The sequence below is a fragment of the Hesperophylax consimilis genome, chromosome 11, assembly GCF_061612785.1.
Source record: "Hesperophylax consimilis isolate HC1 chromosome 11, BYU_Hcon_1.0, whole genome shotgun sequence".
NCBI lineage: Eukaryota > Metazoa > Arthropoda > Insecta > Trichoptera > Limnephilidae > Hesperophylax > Hesperophylax consimilis.
The window spans coordinates 2,073,871-2,094,280 of record NC_142846.1 but is presented as its reverse complement, the minus strand read 5'-3'; the positions used below and the strand labels follow the sequence as shown (position 1 = coordinate 2,094,280).

The 20,410-nt window shown below is 33.2% G+C and overlaps 1 protein-coding gene across 4 annotated transcripts in view; it reads left to right on the top strand.

Moving 5' to 3' along the window:
- Nucleotides 1-16,880, top strand: part of cib (thymosin beta cib) — a 58,382-nt gene extending 41,502 nt beyond the window's left edge. The window contains exons 2-6 of one of the 4 annotated variants that reach the window (XM_089637204.1): nt 9,170-9,321; nt 11,796-11,909; nt 13,546-13,659; nt 15,118-15,231; nt 16,116-16,880. In XM_089637204.1, coding sequence (XP_089493330.1) covers nt 9,183-9,321; nt 11,796-11,909; nt 13,546-13,659; nt 15,118-15,231; nt 16,116-16,255 — 621 coding nt within the window. In that variant the 5' untranslated portion in view covers nt 9,170-9,182 and the 3' untranslated portion in view covers nt 16,256-16,880. The remainder of the gene's footprint in view (nt 1-9,169; nt 9,322-11,795; nt 11,910-13,545; nt 13,660-15,117; nt 15,232-16,115) is intronic. The other 3 variants (XM_089637206.1, XM_089637205.1, XM_089637208.1) reach the window with 3 other exon arrangements.
- Nucleotides 16,881-20,410: the final 3,530 nt, after the last annotated feature.

Sequence of the window (20,410 nt, the reverse complement as noted above, 5' to 3'; positions counted from 1 at the left end):
ATATAAAGTCATGAAAAGTGATGAAACAAAAACTCGGTTACATAGGTAACTATTTAACCTAGTTTTTGTTTCATCAGTTTTAATGACTCTATATAACTTTTTAAAGGTGTGTTTAATTGTAATTTTGATGAAATATCATGGAACCATCAGCGCCTGCTTCAATAACTGTACCTGCACAGGGCCGGCCCTGCCTGTTTAGCTACTGTTGGAACCGATTCTATTTTACAATAAAAGATATCAATTTGTTTTAGACCACTTTAATTTTAATTGCACTCTTTCGGTTTCGGAAGCACCCTTCCTTCGTCAGGAGAATATTAAAACAGTTTTATTTTAACAAATCAGTTTTAATATTCTCCTGACGAAGGGAGGGTGCTTCCGGAACCGGTAGAGTGCAATTAAAATGAAAGTGGTCTAAAACAAATTTATATATTTTATTGTAAATGATGACGAGCCACAGAGTAAATGCTTATTACAAATACGATTCTATTTTACCTGGAAAGAAGATGTTTGCCCTGCCTACCCACGCCCTGCCCCGATCCCAGACAGGTGCACTATTATATACCGTGCTATATAATCACTATAATCAGTATGTAGCGCTGTAGATATAAGCCAGGTGCTTCACCTGCCTATGCCGAGTTGCAAATCTAATTTCATAAACGTGCAAATAAAACGGTGGTGCTACTTTACGAGATCTAAAACAACGTGGAAATAAGGAAGTTTGGAAGCAGTATCATATAGCAGTGTTTTTAAAACTTCCCACCCGTGAAGCCTACGGTATATCAACTGCTTCAATGGTATCGAATTTTTATAGAATTGCGTATACTCGTATGTCCACGCGTGTACGTGATTGTCACCAAAAGTTGATGACTGCATTGACATCGACTACGAGTCTCTCTGTAGAGTTTCAGATTGATCCGAATGTTGGGAAGTAGGTTAATTTCCACGACCAAGATTTGCATTCATTCTTTACCGAAAACAAAAGTCAAATTCAAATATATGTATTTAAGAAACATCGATTTTTTTGTTGGATAAAGTAAATTTGATCATAACGTTTCATTCTGTATTCGCCAAGATTATGGAAATAACACTTCGTTTCAACTTAATTACTATCTGTTGATAAGAAACGTCGGGTGAGACGCCAAATAATGCATTTAAGTTGTCATTTTATTAAAATTAATATACGTGTAATAGATTATATACATAGCAACTTAGATCAAGGGTACAAATGCATAGCGATATATCTAGATTTAGCTAAAGCCTTTGACTCAATCTGCCACAAATCACTTTTTAAAAAATTAGAAAACATGGGTATCAAAGGCAAGGAACTTCAACTATTTAAAAGTTATATGAGTAACAGAACTCAACAAGTCAAAATTAACAACCATACTAGTAAACCACTGCCGATTACATATGGAGTTCCACAAGGAAGCATACTAGGACCCGTTCTTTTTACTATTTACATAAATGAACTTTGCAGCATGAAAATAGACGGTGAAATAGTTAGCTATGCTGATGACACAGTTTTACTTTTCAAATCTAAGGATTGGAATAATGTATATAACATAGCGAATTTGGGAATCTCGCAAGTGAAAACATGGCTAGACTCAAACATACTTACACTTAACATATCAAAGACAAAATTCACAACATACAGTATAAATAGCACGGGACAGCCAAAAAACAATACAAACACCATAAAAATACACGAATGTTTAAACACCAACATCTGCGATTGCCCTCCTCTAGAAAAAACAGAACAAATAAAGTATCTAGGAATCGTAATTGACCATAACCTTAGATGGATACCTCACATCAAACACATCACAAATAAACTTCTCAAAACAATCCACATTTTCCTTAACATAAGAAACATATATAAAATAAAACAATTGAAAACAATATATTTTGCACTCTGCCAATCAATAATAGAATATGGAATTATTGCTTGGGGAGGAGCAACAAACTCGGCTATCAATTACATAGAAACCGCACAGAAAACGATCTTAAAGGTAATACTAAAAAAACATAGACTGACCGATACAGACCAAATATTCAACAGCTGTGACGTACTAGATATACGCCAATTATACGTTAAAACACTACTAAACTACATTTTTAACAACAAAAAAAAATTTCAACATACACAAAATAACACTAATAGACCAGTTAGACAAGCGTACAAAGAAAACATTAAAACTCCAACAGTAAATTCAACATTTGGACAAAGACACTACCAATACCATGCTATAAAAGCTTTCAACAGTCTAAAAATTGAAATTAAAATTGAGGAAAATAAAAATAAATTCACACACAAAATTACAAAATGGATTAAACAACAAAAAAGACAATATTACCAAAATGTCATAGCATAAAATAAAAATAAAACCTACACGTAACACACAAAACCAACATAAACACACATCACTCACAAACACACAAGATTATTTTCATTGTATTATTTTTTTTAATTTTAAATGTATTATTATGTATTTTTATTTAAATTTTAAATTTATTATTTTCTTTTCAAATTTACTATCTTCTCTCTAAATGTAATATGTAGATAAGATTTTCATATTATAAAATGAAGGCCTCAGCACGGGCAAGCCACCCAGTGAGGCCTACATTACTGGAAAACATAAATTGTAACAAAATAATGTACCAAATAAAAAAATAAAAAAAAAATTTATCATAATGACAGTAATGCAAAAATACGTTTTTAAGGCGAAGCTTAATGCTAAATCTTTATAACGAATTGGTGTACATTATGAATACCAAAAAATATGCTTTAGATAAATTGAAGGTTTTCCTATCGTTTCGCTTGAGTAGAATACAAATAAAAAATAAATTACTCTATAAAAAATATAAATTTAAACTACTAAAAAAAATATTGTATGAACGCGTAAAGGAGACTACTTTTTTATAAATACAGTATTATAGCTAAGATTATCTGTGACAGTTTTACTTGATTAACTTTTTTGCTTTCTCATAAAATTATTTACAAAATAAATAAAAACCAGTTTCTAGACTCTGTTTGTCAAGCGATTTTAATGCCTATTACCTACAATATAAGGTATACCAAGAATATACACATTTTTGGCTTGTAGCTTCCTCTTAAAGTTTATGGCTATTCAAGCGTGGACAAATAAATATTTTGAAAGTAATATTTCTTTCTTATGGATTACCAGGAAATCGCGTGAAAAATACGAACATTCGATTGACTTGCCCGAAAATTGCGAATTTTGCTTTATTCTCGTGCAAATAGCAAAATTCGCTAAAAATATGAATTTTACGAAAAAAATTAATCGAATTCACGTTATTGCAAATGCGCAGTTTTCAGTCTGTTGTAATTGGATTCGTCATATTTACCCAGTTATTTTTTATGACACCGTTCATCATTCAATTTTGAATCTTTTAATTTTGTGTAGGTTCGCAATAATTTATCGAAAGTTTGCAATTTGTATTTTATTTAATTAGCGGATACCTTTTATTTATGTCACAATAGATATTGTTTATTGTCAGCAGGTTATTCGGAATTTATTATTTATGTTTATCGTGCAAAATTATGTGTTTTTAAAATTTAAATAAGAATACATTTTTTATCAAATACATCTATTTGAATTTGACTATTGTTGTGAATTAAATCTTGGAAGCGGAAATTAACCCACTTCCCGATATCCGATCGATCTGAAACTCGACAAATTGACTCTTTGTTGATGGCCATGCATTCTATCATTTTTTGGCAACACGGACAACATACACATACGCAGACATGGTTCCATAATATTTCATCAAAATGACAATTAAACACACCTTTAAAAAGTTATATAGAGTCATTGATTTCAGTGATGAAACAATAACTATGTTAAATAGTTACACGTTAGTTTTTTTTTCATCACTTTTCATGACTTTATATCACTTTGTAGGTGTGTTGAACTGTCATTTTGATGAAATACGTAAAGAACGTAAAGTCGTCGAATCCAGGTCCTGGGTAGGAATGTCAGTCAAAAATGTTTTATTATGTAAAATATATATTATTTTTTTACCCGACTATTAAGGATTGTTTTGCTTATTTTTTGTGCGTTTAATGTTCATCTCATTATAGGCAACATTTTAATATTAATAAACATGTGTTAAAGGACGTACTTGACTAACTTTAACCAGTTATTCCTGACATTAATTTGTAGTAAAAAATTTATGTAAAATTTTGGAATCTGATGATTTTTTTGGTTTTTTTTCAAAACCTAGCAAAAAAAACTTCTCCAAATCGTCATTGGTCACTCAGCCTAGTAACCGATCAATCCCTCACCCCCCCCCATCCTCGTTGTTCAATACTTAATGATTTTTTATGTTTTAATTCGAAAGAAAAATGTCACCGAATTCCAAAATTTTGATTTAAATGTTTTAACTCAAAATGATGTCAGTCATCACTGGTTAAAGTAAGTCAAGTATGTCCCTTAACACCCTGTATAACAATACTTCGTATAATAATATGTATACCAGTCGGAGAGTAGTAACCAAACGGGTTACATTAAGGCGAAGCTTTGCCAAATCACTATTTTGATTAATCTTTATAACGAATTGGTGTACATTATGAATACCAAAAAATATGTTTTAGATAAATTGAAGGTTTTTCTATCGCTTCCCTTCATTAGCTTACAAATAAAAAAATAAATTACTCAAAAAAACATATAATTGCAAACTACTAAAAAAAATATTTTATCAATGGAAATGTATGAACGCATAATGGAAACTACTTTTAAAAAATACAGTATTATAGCCAAGATTATCTGTGACAGTTTCAATTGATTAAATTTTTTGCTTTCTTATAAAATTATTTACAAAATAAATTAAAACCAGTTTTTGCTTGAAATCGAACGTTTCTAGACTCCGTTTGTCAAGCGATTTTAATGCCTATTACCTACCATATTCCAAGAATATACAAAATTTTAGCTTCCTCTTAATACTTCAGTTAACTTTGTATTTTCCCACAAAGACAAACAACTTGATCAGTATGAATCTAATTAAATTAAATTAATACAATTATTTAAAGTTTATTTTTTCATATTTGCCTAGAAAGAAATCGTTCAGCACAGAGCCTGGATTTTCTTTATATCATTAATAATTCTGTATGCAATTAAAATGATCCGTTTATTCATTATAACGGTTGTCGGATATAATATAAAATGAACTGTTCTATGATCTGAGACAGTTACCAATAAAATACATACCGTCTGTGTAGTAAATAAATATGCATACTGATTTGCACATAATAAATAATACCGTATCGAAAAACCGCTTTAAAATTATTATTCGGAAGACTTAATATAAATGTATTATCAACGAACTGTGAATAATAATTTAATTGTTATTAATCTATTAGTGTAATATAGCATTACTCAGCCAGCTGTAGTAGTGAATTAGGCTAAAATTCAACAATTTTGCTGAAATTTGTTTTCTCTTTTATTTATAATGTCAAACCACAAACTGACCTTTCTTCGAAAAATAATTCCAAACCATTGTTATCATAACTAAGAAATGCTAAAACCTCATTCGGACATCATATTTTAATATAATACATAAGAAATATATTATAATACATACATGATTTCTTCGTCGCGAGCTTATTTTTTCACAGAACTTGAAGATAAACAATACCGAGAGTTGCTTTTTCGTCCTACAGATGGCGCTGTTTTAAAAAAAAAACACATTTTACCAGTCGCAGGTGACATCTATATAATGTAGGGTTCTATGATATTTCATCAAAATGACAATTAATCACACCTTTAAAAAGTGATATGGAGTCATTAAAAGTGATGAAACAAAAACTAGGTTAAATACAGGGTTTTCCAATAAGAGGTGTTATTTTGAATAGCCCGCTATTTCGGTAGATGTTACTTTTGAAGCTGTCATTTTTTGACATTTGACAAGTAGAAACTACGCCATTAATAAAAATGGAACGATACACGCTTCAACAACGCATTGAAATTATTAAAATTCACTTGAGTGAATCAAATGCAAATCATCTTGAGTGATGAGGCCCATTTCAACCTCGGTGGCTTCGTCAACAAGCAAAATTGTCGCATCTGGGGCTCGGAAAACCCAAGAGTTATCGTTGAAGAGCCTCTCTATCCTCAACGTGTGACTGTTTGGTGCGGTTTATGGTCAGGCGGAGTAATTGGACCTTACTTTTTCGAAAATAAGGCTGGAGCAACAATTACGATGAATGGATCGCTATCGAGAGATGATTAATGATTTTTTATGGCCGGAATTGGATGGTATTGATCTGGACAACGTTTACTTTCAACAAGACGGCGCTACGTACCACACAAGCAACGAAACCATTGATCTTTTACGATTGATTATCAAAATAACACCTCTTATTGGGTACAATAATAAATAATTTCTCAATATTGTGAATTTTTAGTGTTGGATCATTACGATATCTTTGTCAATTTCAAATAATATTCGAACTTGGTATCTAATTTTAAAGTGTTGGATCTTTCTTAGGTACTTTCCTTTGCCAAATTAAAATTATTTTAACATTTGAATTTGGAAGTTAGTGTTGTCTGGGGTGGTTTGGTTGGGTAGACAGTTGTTGCCAGAGTATGAAATAATGAATAATTCGGTCTCGCGGTCCGGATATCCGCTACGGCCGGGCGCGCGCGCTCTCCATACCAATTAACTCGGTAAAGTTCCTTCACCTGTTGCCGTGTGTTGCCTCTACATACTAAATATCTACACAGGGTTGCCAACTGTCACATTAACTTTTTTTTAAATTCCTAGTGATGTCCAGCTGGATTCTAATTGACATCCAATCGAAATCCAATAGCGAAAAATAATCGACACGTAGATTTTTTTCAAATCATCTCTTCTTGATCTTTTCATTAGTGATGTTACCATAATATTTATATACCTTTGCGATCAATCAATCGATTTTGTGTATATAATGGAATCTATTATATGGAAACGTTACTTTTTATTTATTTTATTTTATGTGAATATCGCACAAGAGTCGCAACTGCTCTCCACTGCCTGGAGCCAGTGAGACTATGGCATCTCCAATTGGGATATATTCTGAGGCTGAAGGTAGTAGGGAAGGGAATGAGATGGGTAAGAAGAAGGTGGGGAAATATCTGACTAGTCAGATCTGGTCACTAAACATGGCCAAAGCCATTTCAAGCAACATTTTAATTCCGCATTGTGGTTTTACACCAGGGCTATACTGAGAGATACTTCCACTCTGCAACGAGCCGCAAATATACCTTACATTATTTAAAAAGATTAAATTGTGAAATAACACAAATTAATCAAATATTTTTTTTATGCGTTCGGCGGGATTTGAACCCGCGACTTCCAAATTACTAGTCGAGAGCCTCACCCCTCGACCACGGAAGCCACAATAGTTAAATTGCGTCTAAACATCAATTGCATAGTTTCAAATACGTTTTTGTGTTGAATCCTACATAAATGCAGTTGAAAGCAGTTTAATAATATATTTTATTATTTTTCGAAACCCTGAATCTCTCGTGAGAACGGAACCGTGTTATCTTAACGAGGAATTAATAAATTGTAGGATTTTAAATAAAAAATCTGATTTTTAATTACTTTATTATTATAATTAAAGCTATGTACAGATCCTGATAGCTTCCCATTAATCTGTAATGTTGGGAGTCTGAACATGGGACTTTTGCATTCCCAACTTTTTCAAGGCCAATATTGGGATTGGGGTGATGGAAACTGACACAGTAAAATACTCACACTTCGATCAATTATTATTAAACTCTTCATCAAAATCCCACTCTCATTCAAAACCCACAAAAATATTAAAGAATTATTAATATTATAAGAAATAGAAAATATTCTAGACATATAGACACCAAATAAAGATTTAATCTGAAACTGCCCCAAAAAACAAACTAGCAATGCATTATAATTATTTCTGAAAAAAACACAACTTGTTATATTCATAATTACTTCTTATTATCCATACTACTAAATTTGAATAATATGTAAATGAAATCCTCAGCACGGGAGATCCCAGTGAGGATATCATTATTTATATTTGTTACAAAAAATAAAAGAAAATAAAATACTTATTATTGTTATCGAAAACTTGTGCCTACAAATTAAAATTGGTTACCTACCTTCAATAATTATAATAAAACATAAAAAGTAAAAAAAAAGTTTAATTTAATTTTTTGAATTCCATTGTAATTGGCCTAGTCTGGGACCTTCACCCACGTAAAACCCGACCAACCGACAATCCGACCATATCCAGTCAACCCCACATCCAAATCCCAAATTAGTTGTCCAGCCAGTCGTGACTAGTACAGGTATTCTGGCTGAAAATAAATAATAAACGGTTTTGTATCAAATTGATATCAACTTTAGAAGAGACAGAATGGTTCAACTAAATGATCACGTGGAATTTCAACATATTCGATAATTTAAATTACCGTACTTACTTGAAAGATAATTTTTCTTCTTCAAATAAAATTTCTATGGAATCGAAATTTACATATAATCGAAATTTACAAATAATCGAAATTTAAATAATCGAAATTTACAGATAATCTAAATTTAAAAATAATCGATAATTTTTTTAATAAATTTTATTTTTAACATTCATTGGGGTGTTTTATATTATTACTAGCGCAGAACCGTGAAAAATCGTGCGATAGTATAAATTCTTGACAAATCCATTCCAATATTGAAAATGATAACTAAAATAATTTTACGTAAAAATTATATTATAAGTAGGTACTTATCGTTTGTCTAGATTTTTCACTCAATCAGTTCCAATTTTTAAAATGACACTTAATTTCAAAGCATATTTGGGTTCATTGAACCAGAGTTACACGGACAGACAACATACAACCGAAATTAGTATTTTCGATTGATGATAATAACCAGAACATTCGACTTTTATCAGAACATTTCAATTGATCAAAATTAATTTGAACCATTTATTTCATCATATTTTTTTACTGTGTTTCAAAATCAGCTTTTCATTTTTTTTTTTAAATTTTGTGACAGCATTTTCGGCTTTCTGTTGTAATAATACATATGTAAAAAAGATCAATTTTTTTTTGAAATGATGTTTTAAAAAATTGTTAGCGAAAGCTTCCCAAAGGCACGTTTTTTAATCTTGGTTTAAATTTCGTTTCAGAATACCAATAAAAATGGCCTGCCCAGATAGCCCCTCCCTGAAGGACCTGCCCAAGGTGGCCATCGACCTGAAGAGCCAGCTGGAAGGCTTCAACCACGAATGCCTCAAGGACGTGGACACCAACGAGAAGAACGTGCTGCCCTCGGCTGAAGGTCTTTATCCAAAACTGCTGATGATTATTTAATGATATCTACATTATCATATTATATGATGCACCCACTGAAGGCTGCACCAGGCACTTTGCTATATATTATTGGCACTGGTTTTTTAATGTGATTTTAAGTTTTTAAGAAAGGGCTTAAACTCGTATTAAAAAATATGTTAAGGTATAGATTGCATGAAATTATTTCAGTATTGTTTGTTACTAGTATTTTATTCATTCAGTTCAGAACTTAGATTTGTACATTATTCTACTTGCATTTTTAAGAGGGTAATTAATATAACACGTTCAAAACAATCCGCTTTTAATAGATGCAATAAAATACATTAAGACCTGTGAAAAGTCTGAATTCTTTTCAAATCAATTCTAATTTTGACAACACTAAAAATATTATAGGTTGGTACCTGCTTCTTCGGTTGTCTGAATTATTTCCAATCAGTTCCAATTTAGAAAATGACACGATAAGTTCAAACATTTCTACACGGTTGTCATTTGTCACATGAGAATGTGTCGTTTCTACCACTTGTTCGGGAGTTTAATAGCTCGACTAAAATTACCCTCCACACAGCTTCCCCAAAGATGACATAGGCCCTGAGATAAATTGTTTTCTCCAGTGTGGAGTTCATATTAAAAGAATAAGCAAATTTGAGTTTATTGAACTAGATTTCAAGCAGGACTAACGAATAGCACCGACAATCGAAATTAGTATGTTTGATTTTTTTTAAAACATATATTATTATCATTTAGAAAATCATAGAATGTGTAAACTTTTGGGGTTCCTACATGTATAGTTTTATCTTCAATTATATTTTACTTTCGTGTTCGTTTCGTGCATTCAGTTTCTTAAACAAAATATTTCTGTTGGAGTCATTGACATTCTATTCTGAAGTCTTGCACTCAGACCATTTTAATTGCATTCTTAATTGGAAGTTTTAATATTCAAGCCTTAATGTTTTTCAACAATTATCACTATTAACTGTGATCAAGGAAATGAATCACAAGAGATTAAAAGCTTTTTTTATATTACTGCATTTTATAAAATTGGATTTATCATCTATCTATATGTATTCTAAGTTGTTTTAGTTTATGTTATTAACTTTTCTGGGATTATTATCATTATTATTTGTAGTAAAATTATTAATTATTATACTTGTATTATGGTATTACAGTACTTGAATGTAGTTATATAAAAACATATTCCTTGGCTTGCAGCGGAACGTTGCTAATTAATCGCCACAATATTCACTGATTCTCTTAATTAATGTGTAGCGGACGGCAAGAAACTTCAATAATTAAAAAGGAGTTTTTTTAGAGCCAACACGTACACAATATGTATTGATATAGTGACATTTTTATTTTTGTCTTTAACTAACCTAGTAGATGTAACATCGGAAGGGAAAATGTATGTATAATGTCGACACTGCAGTTGCAGTGCTTCGTACCGTGCATGGGTTTGATTCAACACTGTTAATGCAGGGCACCGCCATAAGCTAAGGGTTAACTTTTTGATCAATGAATTATTGACTTGTTTTAAAATAATTGGTGACTTCAATGATAGTGAAAATAGTAAGCGACTTTTTGCAGCAAGCCAACATAATATTAGTACGTTGTTGGGTGTAAAGTTTACTTAGTTTATTTTCTAATTTCTATACTACCTGTGTATATTCTCAAAATCAGTGCCTTACGAAAAATATAGGTTCTTGACTCGCTTGGATCATGCTTGTGAATGGTTTCTTTTGTAGAGACACAGAATTGCCATGGAACTACGATATTGAAGCAATCCTCCATGAATTTACAAATCATTCTTGTATAAAGTTTCCTTGGACAGGATTGTCCGAATGCCACAGAATTGCCTGATTGTGGTATTGCCACCGAGTTTGCCGGAATATCATGGGATTCCTGGAATGCCACGGGAGTGCTACGACATGCAAATAACTTCATTCAAATAATGACGACCTCCGTGGTCGAGGGGTTAGGCTCTCGACTAGCAATCTGGAGGTCGCAGGCTCAAATCCCGGCGTGTGCATTTTTAAATATTTGATCGATTTGTATTATTTCACATTTCAAATAATATAAGGTATATTCGTGGCACGTTCCAGACTGGAAGATACTTTCAGTATCACCCTGGTTTAAGACCAACATTCAGAATTGAAATAGCTTTTGCCGTGTTTGGTGACCAGGTCTGAATAGAGAGGTACTTTCCCACCTTCTTTTACCCCATTTCCTTCCCATCCCCACTATCTTCTGCCTCACAGCATACCCCAATTGGGGATACCGTAGTCTCACTGACTCCAGATGGTTCGGATCAGTTGGGACTCTTGTGTGTTGTCCACATATAAAGTAAAAAAACCTATATTTTTGTAAAGCACTGATTTGTTTCACAACAACTTACGCTATCACACGTATTAGTATGTATTAGCTATGTATCTTATATCTGCATGTTATTTGCATGATTCATGTCACTAGACGTAGTGCAGGAGAGAAGGCACTGTGACATCCTGAAGAGCGTGGAAACCTTCCAGCCGTCCTCCTTGAAGCGCGCCGACACTCAGGAAAAAATTGTCCTCCCCACGGCACAAGGTACCCGCAGTGCGCACGCAGGGTGAATTTTATAATGCAGAGATATCTTTTTTGCTCGCTCCCAATAAACCTGCCTGCAACACCAATCTTAAAATTTTTATAATTGACTGTTAAATTAGTGTTTCTCTTTCTATAAAATTAATACACTAGCGAAAAAGATTTCTCTGTAACACCTAATTAGCAGTGATATTTTTTCAGATTTGAATACATTTTCCAAACAAAAATTGGTAACCTTCCTTAAAGTCAAACATTGTGTACAGAAAAAATTGAAACTGTTTTGTATTTTTCTGTGTAATTCAGTTGCTATAAAAAAATAATGTTTCTGGTTTCAAAAATAGGTCACTGCTGTGTAGGTTAAAAAACGGAATGTGTTGCATGTTTAGTAGATTTGTATTTGTCATTTTTAATAATAATATTGTGGTCTTAAGAACATAAATGCATGCGCCTATATAATATTATTGATTAACTATTATAATTATTATTTTATTTACACGGTTGCACAACAATTTCTGTTTACGTATTTAAAAATTAACGTGGAATTAAAACTATCGTTAAATTAAAGTAGGTAAGTGGTTTTGCATAAATAAAATATTGCATATTTGCATTAGTTTGTTTATTAACTCTAATAATAATACAATGATGTTGAAATTATTGACATTCTAACAATAATATTATACGGTAGTCTTTTTAATGAGAACAAGAAAACGTTTGAGACTAATTTAGTATCCGCCAATAACAGGTTTTAATAACTAGATTTTTATAATAAATACAAAAGGGTGTGTGAGTGGGTTATTTTAATAAAACCTAACGTTTTTCTAATCCTTAAACAACTAAATACTGGATCATCCAGCGAAAAGTAAAATATGTGTAAATTACTTAACCATGTACGTTTTAGCCATTTTGGAAAAAACTGTCCACCATTTTGTTTTGGGAATATTTACTAGCTTTTAAAATATAAGTGACCAACTTTAGCAATGTGAATAAATTCCTCATTTTCTTTATTAAATAAAACAAAACATATTATTAAAATAATTATTTTGTTGTATAGCGCTATTTATTGTTTTAATCACCTCAATGGCGTTTTACATTTGTTATTATAGGTAGTATTTTCTAAAAAAAACTGTGTTGTTAATTGATTCTTGAGACGGGTTGTTTCGTAGAATTTGAACAATTCATCAATTTTCAAAGTTGGTATTCAAGTTCTGTGAAAGTCTTATTCATGTTCTGTTATTATCAAAATACAGTGAAACAACCGACCCATGATAAAATAATAATAGAATTTGAATATAACTTGAATTTCACTTAATGTTTTAAAACCAATTTCTGACTAAATGACCAAGTCATTGGAAGAATGACAACCCAGCGCTTCGAATGCTGTCGTCAAACTTGGCAACATTCGTACAGAGACGGCTCAAACAGTTTGTTTGACTCATCAGACTTGGCCGATCTGTAGGGCACGTTTTCTATGTCATAGTCGATGGGTTTCCAACTAGTTAAATCGTAATCGAAACTTAAAAAAAATGAAGATTCTATTAATTTATGGTAGGAAGGTTGTAGACGGATTCAACCCCTGCGACCACTAACCACTAACCCTTAGTGTTTTCTTTATCATTTTAATTTATTATTTCCTTTTTAGACATGGTGGCCGAAAAAACTCAGAAAACCCTTATCGACGGTATTGTAGCCTTCGACGCCACTAGCCTTAAGCACACTGAAACGCAAGAGAAAAACCCTCTGCCTGATAAAGATGGTAATTTACCTACATGATTTTTTTTATTCTTTCTTGTCTCTAAAACTAAACCCGCAGTCATTGATATAGATTACATCAAAATGAACGCACATCTATTGGTTTAGTTACAAGACGTACGTCTAAGTAATGTTTTTACCGTTAGTTCTGCAAGTTTACCCAAAACTTGCCTATTTTTCATTTGGAATAGTTCAGTTGAGAATGGACTTCTGGCAACAATTGCATACATTTACTCATGCAACAATACATAAAACCTGCTGGATTCCTGGAATGGAATCTCAAAAATCTAAAAAATTTTATGTAATTATTTGCACTTTTACGAAATTATCAGTAGACCCGTGAAAATCATGGCATAGTCTGAATTCTTGAAAAATCAGTTCCAATTTTGAAAATGACTCATTCAAAGCAAATTTGAGTTCATTGAACCAGAGTTACGCAAAACGTACAGACAACCGAAATTAGTAGTTTTGATGATGATGTTGTCTACTTAAATGTATGAATTTTGAAAATTAGTCAAGTTTTGTAGGTATGTATTAGCAAAACACAAAAAAAGCTTTCATCGGCAATTATTTTCTCTCGCTTAAACATGACTCAAATAGTCTCAGGTTACTAGACGTGTCAGTACTTTGAAATGCTGGTTTATTTATATTCAATAACTACATATTAGCTAAAATTACAACGGGTGTCATTTTCCACTAAACAAGGAAGAATTATGACACTATTTTTCGATAGCAAGCCTCAAAAGATGACTCATTATGCCATCTATATCAATGCACTGGACGCATCGTTACTCTTCAATGCTTCCACATCCTAAATAATATGACCTTTCAACAGCCGAGCTACTCGATATATTGTCGCTATAACACCAACCTAACGGTACAAAATGGTCTAAATTGATTTTACTAAACTACTCTCTAAATATATCAGTTTTGAGTTGTTTCAAACTCTCGTCACATTTGATGAACATCAACGCCACGATCGGCGCCATTATGAATTTTTGATACCTGAATGGTTCAATTCCGATTGTCGGTCGGTCATAGTTTTTGAACCAATTGCGATCAACTGAAAAGCTTAACAATTTGGCTGTTATGCTTGACAGCTGATCACAATTTGACCAAAAGCTGAAACGCACTGAAAATCGGCAGTGAAATTAACAGTGACTGTTCAGATGTAAAATTCAAAATGGCGCTGATTCACGATTTGATGTTTATCAAATTTGTATGTAACGAAAGTTTGAAATAACCCAACCATTATTTTGTGTTTTATTTTCATATTTTATGATTTTGTTTTGAAGTTTGAGTTTATTAATATATACATAGTTATTGTTTTTGAATATATTTTTTAACAATGCATAAATAAATAGCGATAATGTATGGACTGATTACTGTGCACTTTCAATATTGCTTGTCACCCGCTTGGCGCATGTTCCCCGTATGATCGCATGAGTTTTGCTGTTCAAAGTTGTGGCCGCCGAAAAGATCCACCAAAATCTGTTGGACGGCGTCGAACAGTTTGACAAGGGCACCATGAAACACACCGAGACCACCGAGAAGAACCCCCTGCCCCCCGTAGAAGGTTTGTCTGGATGGATTTACATAAATTACTTCTCCCACGCATTTTATTTACCATTTTCCACATTCATTTTTTACAGGCCAGGACTATACCACTGATGTGCATCCAGAAAATTCCACAAACTAATATAAATTCCCCAATCTAATATAAATACCCGAAATCGGGAATTTTTTTGTTTTTTACTATGAAAGTTATTCCAAATGAGCTTCTAATTAGTTTTGAGATTTCAAAGTGAACCTTGGTAAAACTTATACAATCGTGTTTCCTGACGTCACACGATTCACATTTCAGTACAATTTGTGGTTTAAGGCAATGCCATACGTAGTAATGCAAAATCATGTGTTTTTGGTTTGAAAATTTGGTCGCCTAGAAATGTTTCAGACACTTTAAATAAATGCCGCGAGTATAATACATCTTGGCCTTTGAAATAATCGAGTATTTTTTACATTACTCTTTTTATAAGCCCAGAAAAAAATAATTTATAAGGCCTATAAAAACTGCTTTAAAGTTCAAAATTTCCTACTTACGAACCCATTTTCGGTTATGGTTTTATTGTATAATGTGGCAAATTGAGTTATTTATAAAATGATCGGAAAACATTTAAATATTTATGCCTGAACATCCACAAAATAAAATAAAAGGCACTTTTTGGCCATGTTTTTTACTTGCCTAAATCAAAACAGCTGATGGTGTTAAGCGGGAATTTAAGCCTTATCGCCATCTACGTAAGGAGTGTTATTGATGGCGGCTCGATTCAAAATATTACACGACTTATGGCATTGCCTTAGTTAATTTTTTTTATCACTCATTTTTACTAGTCCGTTTCCCTATGTTAAAGCACATGTTTGTCTATGTTAAAGCACACTAATTTGTGTGTAACTTTTCAGCCATCGAGCAGGAAAAGGAGAAACTGAACCTCATCAACGGGATCACGTCCTTCGACCCGAGCAAGTTGAAGCACACGGAGACGCTGGAGAAGAATCCCCTGCCCACCAAGGACACCATCGAGCAGGAGAAGACTGCGTAGATATAATATATATATATATATCTCGATTCCCTTCTTCACCGAGCTTTCTCGCCCAAATATTCTCCCAGCATTATCTTTATCCTATGAGTTGCAATGTACGATTTGTTTGAATTTTTTAAAATTTGCGCTTCTGTGTAAGCAGGTACTATAATGAATATACCAATTATAATGTAACTCTTATTATTATTAAGTCATACGGATCCAAGAATCCTAATAGAATTAAGTCAATTTTAATGAATACTTTTTAATATCTAGCTCAGAGAAATGATCCTATTTTTTTGTAATATTCTGTGTCAAACTGCTTTTATTCCAAATAATTAATAATAATTACATAACCTCATTATCCGGAAAAGAAATTGGATGGTTGCGTCCCATGTTTTTACTTTAATGAATACAAAATAACTTATTTTTTTTACATTTATACGGATTTTTATAATGTTTAGTGTTTAAAAATAAATTGCTCAGTGTCCGCGGTCCGGGTGGTCGCGACACAACTCAAGATTCTGTGTTCCAGTTTATTTTACTGAACGTAACCGGAGAGATTGAGAGAAAACTGATTTTTTACGTCATATTTTGAAAGATGTAGATTGGTGCTTTTTGAATAAAATTTCATAAAAAATACAAATTTTATTATTTTTTTTATAAAACCCTTAGAACATGATATATTTAGTTATGTTGGAAAAGCCCGAGGATTGAAGGCAAATGACTAAAGACCAGAGACAGTAGAAGTCAAATCCCACGCTAGGATATGTGTTCTTCGGAGGAAAGGAGAAGGCAGCAGAAGAATCCCAAGTGCTCTGAAATGTCTGGAGCCAGTGAGCCTATGGAGTTAGTGGGGAGAGGAAGGAGAAGTGAAAGAGGAAGGTGAGTAAGTATCTGGCTAATCACATTTGGTCACCAAACACGGCTGAAGTCATTTCAAGCAACGTTTCGATATGGAATGCTGGTCTTTTACCAGGGTGATACTGAGAGTATCTCCAACTCTGGAACGTGTCACAAATATACTATATATTATTTTCAATGAATAAAATATGAAATTACACAAATTAATCAAATAAAATTTACTTTCGCTCATGCCGGGATTTGAACCCGTGACCTACAGCTATTTAAGTTTTTGACACATTTAAGTTTTCTTTAAAATAAAACTTTTTTTACAATTTAGTCAAGAACAGTACAAAAAAAAAAAAAAATATATATATATATCGTTGGCTTAATTCGAAGACTGCGTGACTCTGTTTTTCTCTAAAAGAAGATTTTAATGCCATTTGGTGTTAAAATTAGTCCTGCTTCGAATAGTAAACCTGGTAAATTTGTAAAAAATTCCACTTTGTTTTTAAACGCAAATTAGTAAAAAGTCCATCTCGCCATTTTACAGAATGATTTAAATTTCCTAACTCCGTTTTAAAATAAGTATCGAGTTATAATTATTAGCAAATTATTTCTTACATTTTTTTATCTATGATTTACCTAAAAATAAAATGGGATGATTTGTAAGGTGCCGTTTTTGTGAAAAATCAAATGGTAGTGAGACAAATGAAAGATAGTGGTTGTTGTGTCACAAGGTTTATTTGGGGTGAGTCAGTAGCGCAGTTGTGAGATGACTTCGGACCGATGACGATGATACCAGGTGTAAGTAGCGGTGAAGGCGGTAGTCAGTGGGTCGACACCGCGTTGGTGGAGACCGAACTCGTGGATGTGTTCAGCACTGGGGATGACGTGGCGTCTTCCGGGTACTCCAGTGTGAAACAGGATAGCCGAAGGTAGGGTTGGCCTGGTCGGCAGATGTGCGGGAGATGCAGACCGGCGAAGGTGTCTCAAGGTCTAGGCGCGTGAGAAGCGCAGGACAGGGATGATATTCGGGGCTAGGGTGCTGATATGATCCCGAGGAAACCATGGTAATCCGTAGCCTCTCTTGTAAAGTCCGTGCAGAGCTGGGCGTAGGTAGATCTCGAGGCGCCTGTATTATTGCCAGAGCGTCGAGATTATTCAGACTTGTAGGTAGGCGTGCGCCGAATGCTAGCATCGTATATAGAGAGTTCGAGCTACGATGCATTTTGCATTAGCGAACATTCCCGAATATTTCAGTTGCATCGCTACACATGTTTACAATGTCACGGTTGTGTAGGTTTCTGAAAGGTTTATGAACTTTATGGATATGACTCTCTAAAAATGTGAGTTTTAAGTTTAGCTCTGAATTCTGTTGAGTCTGTAATCATTCTTAAATCATGTCGCAGTCCCATTCCAGGCTTTAGGTCCTGACACTCCGAAAGCACGCTCACCGAACTTAGTAACTGGTGTGCGCTTTGGTTCCTTCAACCTTCCATTAGCTGATGACGCTACTGACCTAAGGGGTGACTGTCGTGAATTGAATTGTATTTAACCTTTTCTATGCGTCATTAATTTGTATCACTTCGTTCACACGCGGGGCTATTTATCATCAATCTAATTTATGACTTTAAACAATAATCACGCATGGATTTTAAAATTTGTTTTAAAAAATACGTCACTTATGTCTTGAATTATCTTTTCAAGTATAAATAAACAATCCGAACATCAATTGGACTTGATAAAAATTCGAAGTATATATTCATAATGTAACTGATATGGTATGCCCGGGCGGCCATGTTAATATTTCAAGGATAACGATACACATGATTATAAACACACCGGAGTAGAGCTCTTCAACTGTGGTGCGATGTAAGTGGTTTATTTATGGGTGCGATGTCACGTTTGACTGGATACATGAAATATTGACACACTTAAAAAGGTTCATATAATAAAAAATAACTACACTTAAATTTACAAAAATAATGAAATAATTTTTCTGTTATTATGTCACCGTAAATATGTATCACTTAATATATTTTTTTATCGTGATTTTGAAACAGTTCTCAACGCATAACGGCAGAATCATGGCTTTCATGTATTTCAGCAGCTTCGCAATTATTATCGACGTCACTGTCACTAATTTCAAAATCTGAATCTATTTCTAAAGTAGCACCAAATATTTCTTCGTCATTAAGACCACGACCCGACATTTTGTATTTTGGCAATAAAAATACTTTCAAAAATTGATAAAAAGTCAAACTTGTACAACTTTACACTTGATTTTTCACTATAAAAAAGTTTTAACCACGTAACTTTATTTGAAAATAATCTAACCCTGACGAAATTTTATATTTCTTCAATAGTTTGAATGAATGTATGTAACTGAACTTATTTTAAAATATGATAAATCAGATGAATGTACACTGTAATTAAAATAGTTCATATCCATGAAAAAGCAAACAATGATTCGAAAAAACAATGTAATCTACACGGCGAGCGTCTCTGTTTGAGAATCTTATAAAATGCGCCTGCGCAATAACGTGTGTAAAGACGCGGGAAGAATTCAAACTGATTCATTTTTCGCTCTGAGTTGGAAGATCCCTTCAAATCTTTGTATCGATGATTAGGATACGTATTATGGGTAAATATCGTAAGATGTCAGTAGTGTAAAGATGTGAGATTTTTTAGGAGTATAAGTTTTACCGTGCTCAAGCATGTTTCATACCCATAACGCCGAAGAAACTTTGCGTCGCACAGATGTGCCACCCGCGTACAGGGCATGTACAGTGCGTCGCAGGCGTGCGTCTCCCGCAGGGAAAGGGTTAAATACCATCCAGCAGAGTTTGAACTGGATTCTTTCAGAATTTTTATTATATTATATACAGTGAATTTTGAGATGCTGTGAAAAGTGGGAATATTTAAATACGCTGTTGAAAAGTCTTGCCGCAGCGTTGAAGATGGATTGCAATTTGTCAATTTGATTTCTTGGGAGACGTGCATATATTGCATTGCAATAATCTAGTTGTGAAACAACATAAGAATTGACAACATAACAATTGATAGTCGCTTCTGTTGGCAGGTTTCTCTTTACTGCTTTAATTTTCCTTAATTGAAAGAACCCTGTGCTTACAGTTCTGTTTACTCGAGTTTTAAGGGATAGATTAGCGTCCAGATTGACACTCAGTAGTTTGAAGTGATGTCACTTCCTGAAATAGTTATTGGGGAGTTATCAATGTTGTGCTGACGTCTGCTTTTGGCCATCCAGAGAAACTCAGTCTTTGACGGATTCAGCTTCAATCTGTTTGAGGTCATCCAGTTATCATCCAA